The 10,980-nt window shown below is 48.7% G+C and overlaps 1 protein-coding gene across 1 annotated transcript; it reads right to left on the bottom strand.

The window, feature by feature from the left end:
• Positions 1-254: 254 nt before the first annotated feature.
• Positions 255-8,859, bottom strand: Foxr1 (forkhead box R1). The gene is made up of 6 exons (XM_051155719.1): positions 8,784-8,859; positions 3,259-3,333; positions 2,926-3,170; positions 2,475-2,701; positions 848-1,095; positions 255-304 (listed from the first exon to the last, which is right to left on the bottom strand). Exons 1-6 carry the CDS (start codon positions 8,842-8,844, stop codon positions 255-257), a joined length of 906 nt encoding a protein of 301 aa, XP_051011676.1. The 5' UTR covers positions 8,845-8,859.
• Between the last annotated feature and the right edge of the window lie 2,121 nt (positions 8,860-10,980).

The raw sequence follows: 10,980 nt of genomic DNA, 5'->3' as shown, positions 1-10,980 counted from the left end.
GCTGGCTGCTACAGATATCTCCCAAGATGATCTCTATGCCCCCAGAAAAACAAAACCTGCTCCAGGACCCTGAAGAGACTTGAACATTTTTCCTCTTCTGAGAAAGAAAGGGTACCTCCCCTTCCTGCCTGACAGGCATCTGCCAGCTTCCAGAACTCCTATTTTCATTCTTGAAGGTGAATTCCACTCCCCGCTTGGCCCCATTTTCATAGACGGCACACACTCACATACAGGTGTTGCTGAAGGAAACTTTATTAGAACATGTCTGCTTCTTCTTGAAGGTGAAAGAGCAAGGGCATCACATCTGTAAGAGAGTTCAGAGGCGCTTGTCATCTTGCCCTGCTCTTTCCAGGGTCTGCTATGCTGTCCCACAGCGCTTAACGCTCCCTCTTCTGATGTCTTTCTGATGGCTACAGGAGAGTCCTCTTCGCACATAAGCCTTCGCACTTCCTACCCAACTCAAGTGCCACTTCCCCAAGAGTTAGCTGCGACCTCAATTTCCCAACCTAGTCTTTGTATACAAAGTCCCACTCTCACCAGGCATGGAGGTGCACGCCTTTAATCCCAGCACTCGGGAGGCAGAGGCAGGCAGATCACCATGAGTTCGAGGCCAGCCTGGTCTACAAAGTGAGCCCAGGACACCCAAAGCTACACAGAGAAACCCTGTCTTGAAAGAAAAACAAAAACAAAACCAAAACAAAGTCCCACTCTCTTGGGAAGTCTCAACCACTCCTACTCAGCCTGCTACCTATACATGTCTCTAGTGTGACCCAAGTAGGCACATCCAGCCTAGGGTCTGGGCCTCAGGTCCCCCACCCTTGGGCCCATGCGTGACGAGGCTTCACACCTGGCTGGCTCATGCACTGTTGGATACTTTCCAGCCGTGTGGAAGCCAAGGTGCGGGCCTCCTCCGCAAAGCGGCGGTGTCCCTCCTCAGTCAACTTCCAGAGGCAGGATCGAGGAGGAGGAGGCGGAATGCTGGCCTCACCCTGCATACTGACCGGCACTTTCTCAAAGCTGTCTCGGAAACAGAGATTGTGACGGACTGTGTTCTTCCAGCCTTCTGGAGCTGTCCGGAAAAATGGGAAGTGTTCTCTGTGGACAGGGAGGAAGAGTAAGAAAAGGTATGGCTCCCCGGAAGAGGACCTATTCTGGCCCTTGTTCTCCTCCGGGGTCAGGAGCCTCAGCACTTCCTTCAGGGAACAGGACAAGGCTGGTAGGAACTGCCCTTTGCTGGCAGAACCACAATCCCAGGCACTGCTTATGAACCACCTTTATTCCCTTCTCCCTTTTGGTTTTCTTGAGACAGTCTTAATGCAGCCCAGATGGACCCTGAACAGCCCAGATGGACCCTGAAGGTGATGTTAAACTCCTGGTCCTCCTCCCTCCTGAGTGCTGAGATTACAGGCCTGTGCCACCATGCTAGGCCAAGAAATTTCTTCTAAGCCCAGTTTACTGTCCCCAACCCCAGGCTTATTTTTTTTTCTGCCCCTCCCTCAAGGGCTGTTGATTTTTCAAGCAGGAACAAAGCAAAACCCTAACAGGATTAAACCTCTGGGAGAAAAAGCACTCTGAGACACTGAGCTCTCTGCCTAATACCAGGGAAGGCCTCCCTCACACTTACTGGTTCATAACTATCAAAGGTAAATGTTAGCTGATTGTGGTAGCACACCTTTAATCCCAGCACTCAAAAGGCAGAGACAGGTGGATCTTTGATTTCAGGGGGCAGCCTGGTGTACATAGTGAGTTCTAGAACAGCCAGGGCTACACAGAGAAACCCTGTTACTCGGGAGGCAGAGGCAAGTAGATCTGAGTTCAAGCCACACCTAGTCTATATAGAGCCAGTCTATATAGACCTAGTCTATGAGATCCAGACCAGTCAGAGATACAAAGTGAGTCCTTGTCTAAAAAATGAGGCCCTAATTTCAACCTCAATTTTTTTTCTCTCTCTCTCTCCACGCCCCCACCCCAAATTCAGTGAGGCTCCCTTGATTCTTGGGGGTACAAGGCTCTGTGCCAGACAGGATAGAGATGATGTTGAGGATATTGGATTTTATCCATATGGGTCTCTCATAAGTGGGCTGGTATTTTGAGGGTAGGCTGAATTTTAAGAGGCAAAAGAGGGTAGAAGTGATTATGTTCCTGAACATTGGGTAGGCATGCATTTGCCTGGGGAAAGAAAATTGGAAAGGCAAAAGCAGCTGGGCAGTGGTGGCGCAGGCCTTTAATCTCAGCACTTGGGAGGCAGAGGCAGGTGGATCTCTGTGAGTTCGAGGTCAGCCTGGTCTACAGAGTAAATTCAACCCTGTCTTGGGAAACAGAGAGAGACAGAGAGACAGAGAGACAGAGACAGAGAGAAAACTCTAAATGCACTCATATCCTCAGACCCAGATGGGGAAAACTGAGTTGGCAACCCAGGGCTAGGTAGGAAGTGACCCTCCGTTTCCCCTCCTCACAGGGCCCTGAACACATACCGAGTGAAGTTGTAGATCTGCTGAACGTTGAGACCACCGGGGGGACTGTTTCTGAGTGCCAAGGCAATTAGATGGAAGTAATTGAGGGGGGGTCGGGACCAGAGCCTCCCTTCCGGGCTGAGGGCTTGCTGGAGAAGCCTCCTCTGGATGGGGGCCCTTGTGGGAAGGGATGGGAGAGCCACAGAGGAGCTGTCATCCTGGTCCTTGGCCTGCTCCTCTTCTGTATGCTAGAGGGGCACAGAGTAGGAGCTGGTCCTGACTCCTTGGCCTCAGCTCCAGGGTACAGTGGCAGACAAGATAGGGGAGCAGTCTAGAATCCACCGTTGGGATTCTCCCCAACCCCAAAGTACAAGTCAGCTGTAAACTTGTTCATCTTTTATTGCCCCTCCCCCCCCCCCCCCGGGAACCCAGCCACTGATGATGCTTCAACCCTGTGCCCAACCATTCATACCTCCTCCCAGACCCTAGGGGAAGAGACAACATGCTTCTCCTTCTGCTTCCTCTTCCGCTTTCGAGGAGGTGGGGGCTGGCTGGAGGAAGGCAGCCCCGACCACCCCCCTGGAGCTTCTTCCTCCTTCAGAGCTGGCTGGGAACCAGGCAGGTCCTCTTTTTTAAGTCTTGCAACCTCCAGCTTGCCGGGAGGATACACAATGTTCGGGTTCACCCACATCCACAGATTCGGTTCAATGTCTGGACCTGGACAGAGGAAAAGGAGACTCCCCATGACTCATGGGCTTTGGGGAGCAAGGTGACCCCAGCTCAGGAGACAGAACCCACTACCTACCATCTTTATCAGGGTTGAGTTTTTTTTCCAAAGGCAGTTTTGGTGGGTGAACTATTCGTAGTCTGTATTTGGCAACTGGCAAAAAGAGCGAGAGAGAGATAGTCAAGACAAAGGAGAGTGTTGGTGGTTGAACTATTTGACGTTTTATTTGGCAACTGGCAAAGAGAGCCAAGACATTCCAGCATTTCTTCTATTACTCTGAGATGCCAGGCCTTGAAGATATCTGGGGACAGGTGTGGCAGAGCCTGGGTGGTATGAGGCTATAGGGACTGTTCCTTCCTCCTGTGGTCTTCTAAGTGTTCCACACTTTTTCTCACTCCACCAATACTACCTTTGAATGACCTCGTACATACCCATGGCTGTAGGCTGCCATCCATACATGTAGGGCTCCCAAATCTGCCCACACAGCACAATTCTCTGCTGGCCTCTCCAGCAGAGCTGTAGGTTGGATGTTGTTACTTGGGTTATTGGCAAGTGTACTTTAAACTCAGTTTCTCCCCTCTATCCATTCTGCTCTCCTCCTCTCTTTCCCCTTTCCTCCTGACATGGGATCCCGTTATAAATCCCAGGCTGGCCACCAACTTCTTATCCCCCTGCCTCAGCCTCCTAGGATTACAGACATGTTATTATAAGACCCAGTTCTAGATTAATATATTTCTTTTCTTTTTGAGACAGGGTTTCTCTGTGTAGCCCTGGCTGCCCTGGACTCACTTTGTAGACCAGGCTGGCTTCGAACTCACAGCAGTCTACCTGCTTCTGCCTCTGCCCATCACGTCTGGCCTAAAATTACATTTCTTAGGCCAGGCAAGGTGATATACATCTGTAATCCCAGCACTCAGGAGGCAAAGGAAGGTGGATCTCCATGAGTTTGAGGCCAGCCTGGTCTATACAGTAAGTCCAGGACAGCCAAGGCTACACAGAGAAACTCAGTCTCAAAACAAAAAAAAATTTTTTTAATTGCATTTTCTTGGGCTGACACGATGGCTGTCAGAAGAACCCCTATCCCCAGCCACTGCCCAGAAATATCATTCATTACACATCTCTACCTTAGTAAGCTGTGAGTTATAACCTCTTATTTATAGGATGGCACGACTGAAAGTGAAGGCCACAGAGAGTGGGGTGCTGGTTTGTGGGTAGATTTGAGAGCCCTGGATTTGTAGATGGTGACTTACAGCCATCAGTAAAAGGTCTCTGCATATGCAGTATTACCCAACAATAAACTCCTTGGTTGAGAAGATAGCTCAGAGCACTTGGATCTCACGTCAGTCTACAGAACCACATTTAAAGCAGTAACAGCCAGGCTTGGTGGGACACACCTTTAATCTAAGCACTTAGGAGGTAGAGACAGGGGCATCTAAGTTGCAGGCCAGCCTCGTCTACATTGGGTATTCCAAGGCAGCCAGAGCTATGTAGAGAGACTCTGTATTAAAAACAAACAAACAAACAAACAAAACAAAACAACAACAAAAACTAAAACCAACAGGGCAGTGATGGTGCATGCATTTAATCCGAGGCTTTTTTTTTTTTGGTGATGGTGGTGGTAGTGATGGGTTGTAACAGGTTTCTGTGTAAAGGTATCTTTATTTGACCATTTCATTTGTTATGTGGGAGGCTCACTACCTCCTTGTGCTAACCTAGGCCTAGTCCTGGACGCTTCTAGCCCCCATTCAATCTAACCTAGGCCTAGAATGTTTCAGCCTCTGAGACTTACTGCTGAATAAGCTCACCCTTACTTGTTCTTTCTGAGCTCTGGGCTGGCTGATTCAACTCAGCTGCTCTGGCTCAAACTCCTCTCCCAGCTAATTTATCTAATCAGCCCGAATTTCTCTACTTGGCCTTAAACTAACTCAGCAATCTGCTCTAATCTTCTGGCTTCTTCTCATTTTCTGGCCTGTTCCGTCTTTACCTGAGTTCTCTCTCTGCAACCCAACGCTTACTGTCCTGGTAAAACTGCCTCCTCTCTCTGTAAAACTGTCCCCGCGCCAGCGCCTCCCCCGCGCCCCCCCCCCCCCCCCGAGTTCTCTGTGTAACCTTGGCTATCCTGGACTCACTTGGTAGACCAGGCTGGTCTTGAGCTTAGAGCTCCAGCTAAAACTGCCTCGTAAGTAGTTTCCCTTTCCTCTCCCTTCACAGACATCGCTTTCAAACATGGGTGCTTCCTTCTACAAACTAACTTTACCTTCATTTGGGATTAAAGGCATGTAGCACCACGCCTGAATCTAAATTTTTCTTTACCTACCTGATACTTGCTCTATACCAGACAGGTCTTGAACTCACAGAAAACCCCTGCCTCCCAAGTGCTGGGATTAAAGGTATGTGCCACCGCCACTGCTGCCACCACCCAGCAAGGGTTCTGGTGTTTTGTTTTTTTTTTTTTTAAGATTTATTTATTTATTATTATGTACACAGTGTTCACCTGCAAGCCGGAAGAGGGCTATCAGATCACATTATAGATGGTTGTGAGCTATCACGTGGTTGCTGGGAATTGAATTCAGGACCTCTGGAAGAGCAACCAGTGCTCTTAACCTCTGAGCCATCTCTCCAGCCCCGGTTTCTGTTCTTAAACATGTTTTAATATCATATCCATCTGTGTGCATGTTTGTGCATGTTGGGGTGCACATGACAACATGTACCTGTGGAGGTCAGAAGACAGCTTGCAAAAGTCAGTTCGCTCCCCTTCCATCACATGGGCCCCAGGGATCAAACTCAGACCCTCTGGCGCCTTGACCTGCTGAGCTATCTTGTCTGCCTCTACTGTACGTTTATGTGTGCGTGCCTTGTGGAGCATCTGTGTTAGTACGTGAATTGTATGGAGTGTGTATGAAGCACCTGTATGTGTGGACATTAAGGCTACCACTTCCAGTGCCTTCCTCTACCATGTTCTACCTTATATTCTAAAAAAATTAGTGTGTGGGAGCACATGGGTAGGTCATACAACAATTTGAAGGGGGCTGCCTCTCTCTTTCCACTATATGAAACTTAGGTGGCATCCACCTTTACCTGCTAAGCACAAAGCTGCCTGGTGGTGTTGTAGCAAAGTCTTTGTGAACCAGAGGTGTCCCTCCACTCCTAAATGCTGGGGGTACAAGCACAGACAGCCATGCCTAGCTTTTGAGGCATGGGCTGGGGATTTGAACTCAGAACCTCTCACACTTGCAGAGTTAAGTGCTCTTAGCCACCTCCCTGGCCCCCATGGTTTTGTTCTAGAAAACAAAAGATTTAGGGCTGAGGTTGCAGTTCATCAGTAAGGCCTTTGTCTGAGATGCACAAGCCTGAGCTAAATCTTCAAAACCGCAAAAAAAGACAAAATATTTTTTAGGACTGTATTGAGAGCCAGGGTAGTAGCGCACGCCTGTAATCCCAGCACTCAAGGAAGCAAAGACAGGCAGATCTCTGTGAGTTTGAGGCCAGCCTGGTCTACAAAGTGAGTCCAGGACAGCCAAGGCTACACAGAGAAACCCTGTCTCGGAAAACCAAAAAAGAAAGAAAGAAAGAAAAAAGAAAGAAAATTAAGAAACAAAACAATATTAAAGCCAGGAATGGTGACCAAAACCTAATCTCAGCACTTGTGTGGTGAAAGCCAGAGGATCCAGAATTCGCAGCCAGATTTGGCAACGCACTGAGTTCAAGTTTATCTGGACTAGCTGAAAGACCCATTTCAAAAAGCTTTATAGGTAGAAAATATGACTTAGTGATTCTTTTCAACATTTATTTCTTACTTACTTCTGTATGTATTGTATATTTGTAGATCAAAGCCACTATCTCACCTGTGTTCCAGGAATTAAACCCTGGTTATCTGCTCTCCTCTGCCCCTGTTGTGTTGAGACAGGATTCTACTATGTAGCCTGGGCTGTGCTGGAACTCTTTTTTTTTTTGGTTTTTCGAGACAGGGTTTCTCTGTGTAGCCTAGGCTGTCATGGACTGACTCACTTTGTAGAACAGGCTGGCCTCGAACTCACAGCGATCCACCTGCCTCTGCCTGCCGAGTGCTGGGATGAAAGGCGTGCACCACCACACCCAGCTGGAACTCTTTCTTACCTCAGCTTCCACAAGTGTGTACCACCAAGGCCATTATTTTTTTTTGGGGCGGGGGGGACAGGGTATCTCCATAGGCCTCGCTGGCTTGGAACTTACAATGTAGACCAGACTGGCCTCCAACTCTCAGAGATCTGCCTATCTCTGCCTCCCACGTGCTGGGATTAAATGCAGGCACTACCCTGCCTAGCTCTTTAAACTGTTTTGTTATGGCTTATTTATTTATTTACTTATTGAGACAGAGTTTCTCTGTGTAGCCTTGGTTGTCCTGGCCTGGCTTTGCAGACCAGGTTGGCCTTGAACTCTCAGAGATCTGCCTGCCTCTGTCTTCGGAGTGCAGAGATTACAGGCGTGTGCCGCCTGGTCCTGCTTCTTTAAACTCTTTATTTGCGTATGTTAATTGTAAAAGATGCTGGGAACCTGTGACTAGCGGCTTGCACCAGTAATCCCAGCACTAGTGAGGCTAAGAGGGGAGGGTCACGAACTGGAGGCCAGCCTACGCTATATTGCCAGACTCTGTCTCAAAACAAAAATTAGGCCCGGTATGGTGGCCTGTGGGAAGCAGAGGCAAGCGGATTGCTGTGAGAATTTTTTTTTTTTTTTTTTTTTTTTTTTTTTGTTTTATTTATTTATTTATTTATTTATTTTTGGTTTTTCGAGACAGAGTTTCTCTGTGTAGCCCTGGCTCTCCTGAACTCGCTTTATAGACCAGGCTGAACTCAAACTCACAGCGATCCGCTTGCCTCTGCCTCCCGAGTTCTGGGGGTGGGGGGTGGGGGGCAGAGAGAGAGAGAGAGAAAGACACTATTTAACCCAACAACCTGGCAGTGGCCAAAAGAAAGAAAGAAAGAAAGAAAGAAAGAAAGAAAAAAAGAGAAAAGAAAAAGCCACCTCAAATGCAAGTGATCACCTTAACTAATAAACTTAAGGTCTAAGAAAGAGGAAAAACTTACAAATATGCTCGTCCACCATCCCTTCGCCAATATTAAATCCATCTGGTACTACAGACAAAAGAAGGAGATGTGGGCTAATAGCCTGGGGTGGACGCCCACGCCTAGAGCCCCAGAAGGTAGGTCAACTGTTAAAGACTTGTAGCAAGCCTGGACCTCAAAACAAAAACATAGTCAACAACAACCAAACAAGAGGAGGCAAGGATACGCTCCCCCCCAAAAGGACAATGATTGTTTTATCCCAAAACATAAAGCCTGGGGTATGCCGCCTACGAGTCCTGATGCTCAAGGCCAAATATCGGAAGAGGGTTAGAAATGTTTGCGGGTAGGTGGGGTGGTGATGGTTGGTGAGAGCTGAAAGCCGAGGTATGTGGACTCTGGAGGTTCAGTGCCTGTGAGGGGCCACTACCGCATAGGAGTGGGTTCCAGACCCTGAGCCCAGTGAGGTGGTGAGCGTGGGAAGCCACGGGTGGCCAGGCCACTCGACAACGCCGCCGCCGCCGCCACCCACGCGCCCCTCTCCCCCACAGCCCCACTCACGTTTCTGCGTGGACAAGGACAGGTGTGATGTGGTAAAGGACAGGAAGCACTCGTTACCCATGTCCCAGTCCAGCAATCCCGGGACCTGGCCATGGAGGCTGGCCCAGAAATCCCGGTCCTGAAGTTTGAGGTCCACTTTCAAGGATGGAGGACTCCCGAGGAGTCCCAGAGGCGGAGAGGCTCGCGTTCGTGGAAGGTGCTTCCACAAATCCCTCGCGCAACCGAGCGGTCAGGTGTGCCAGCACCCTGCAGAGACTCCTGATGACCTCAGCATCCACCCCGCGCGCGCTCGCCCCGATCACCCGGCTTTCCTCAGCCTGAGGATGTGGCACAGCTGGTAGAGTGCCTGCCTGGCAAATTCGAAGCCCCACACCGCCCAAAACCAGATTTCGTGCTACACGCCTGCAATCACACTGCTGTAGAAGCTCAAATTCGAGGTTACCCTAAGCTAAGGAACCCAGTCTAAAAAACCCTGGCCTCCCAGGCGTGGGTGTCTTCTGGGTGGGTGGGCTAGGGAGTGGAGGGGGGTGGAGCGTGAGTGAAATGCGGGGGCGTGGTGGTGCAGGCTCGTGGTGCGAGACTAGCCTGTCTTTAAAAAACAAAAAAAAACCAAAAAAAAAAAAAAAAAAAAAAAAAAAAAAAAGGAAAGAAAAGAAAAAAAGAAAGCAGGGTGTGGTTCCGCTCTTCAGGCCTGAAGATTCCAGCACTCCGGAGGCAGAGGCAGGCAGATCTCCGAATTAAAAGACAGCTAAAGCCACACAAACTAGACCTCGTCTAGGAAAAACAAAAAAGATCGTGGGTGGCTATGTGTGGGCGGAGGAGTAGGGAGGGGGCGGAGGGCGGTGGAGGAGGGAAGAGTGGACGAGGGGGTGTGGGGTGGGGGGTTTGTGAGGGGCGGTGGTGGAGTATACCTTTAACCAGAGCACTCTGGAAGAAGAGACCTGAATCTTGACTTTGAGGCCGTCCTGGTCTCCAGATCTTGTTTCAGGAATCGAGGCCCCCCACACAGAAACTCTGTCTTGAAAGAAACTAAGAAAAAACTAAATAAAAAAATAAAAGAAAGACCCGGGCGAGGGTGGCAAACGCCTTTAATCCCAGCACTTGGGAGGCAGAGGCAGGTGGATCGCTCCTGAGTTCGAAGTCAGCCTGGTCTACAGAGCGAATCCAGGACAGCCAAGGCTACACAGAGAAACCCTGTCTCGAAAAACCAAAAAGAAAGAAAGAAAGAAAGAAAGAAAGAAAGAAAGAAAGAAAGAAAGAAAGAAAGAAAGAAAGAAAGACCGAGCAGGCCACGGTGGTGTACACTTGTTTGTTTGTTTTTTGGTTTTCGAGACAGGGTTTCTCTGTGTGGCCTTGGCTGTCCTGCACTCACTCTGTAGACCAGGCTGGCCTCGAACTCACAGAGATCCTCCTGCTTCTGCCTCCCAAGTGCTAGAATTAAAGGCGTGAGCCAGATTTCTTTGTTTTGTTTTGTTTTTTAATTTTTTGGGTTTGGTTTTTTTCGAGGCAGGGTTTCTCTGTATATCCCTGGCTGTCCTGGACTGGAGGCTGGCCTCGTACTCAAAGAGATCTACCTGCCTCTGCCTCCCCAAGTACTGGGAAAAAAAAAAAAAGAAAGAAAGAAAGAAAAGAAAAAAAAAGAGAAAGGTTTTTAAAGCTTATCTAGAATTTTACAAATTTTATTTAGTTAATTCATTAACTAAGTTTTACTCTTTTTTTTTTTTTTTTTTTTTTTTTTTTTGTTTTGTTTTGGAGCCGGTTTTGCTGTGTATCCTTGGTTGTCCTGGTCTTGATCTGTAAACCCGGCTGGCCTTAAAAACTCACAGAGATCCGCCTGCCTCTGCTTCCCTGAGTGCTGGGATTACAGGGTTGCTCCACCATGCCCGGCTTTAATTACGTTTCTGGAGACAGGATTTCTGTCTGTGTTAGCCCTGGCTGTCCTGGAACTTTCTCTGCAGCCCAGGCTGGTTTTGAACTCATAGAGATATGCCTGCCTCTGCCTCCAGAGTGATGTACCACCACTGTCCAGCTATATTTTCTTTTTTCTTTTTTCTATTTTTTATTTTTTATTTTGAGACGCAAGTTTAGCCTTGCATCTAAACTTGTTTTGTAGACCAGGCAGGCCTCGAACTCACATTGGTCCTCCTGGCTCTGCCTCCCGAGTGCTAGGATTAAAGGTGTGCACCACCACGCCCAG

Source organism: Acomys russatus, chromosome 14 (assembly GCF_903995435.1).
Source record: "Acomys russatus chromosome 14, mAcoRus1.1, whole genome shotgun sequence".
Taxonomy (NCBI): Eukaryota; Metazoa; Chordata; class Mammalia; order Rodentia; family Muridae; genus Acomys; species Acomys russatus.
Note: the sequence above shows the minus strand (reverse complement) of the source record. Positions and strands in the feature narration are given on the sequence as shown.

Coding starts and splice junctions, on each gene's coding strand:
- Foxr1 (XM_051155719.1), bottom strand. CDS start 8,844: ATGGGTAACGAGTGCTTCCTGTCCTTTACCACATCACACCTGTCCTTG. Junction 2,702..2,925: donor CCCCTAGGGTCTGGGAGGAG/GTATGAATGGTT, acceptor GTGCCCCTCTAG/CATACAGAAGAGGAGCAGGC. Junction 1,096..2,474: donor CAGATCTACAACTTCACTCG/GTATGTGTTCAG, acceptor CCCTGTCCACAG/AGAACACTTCCCATTTTTCC.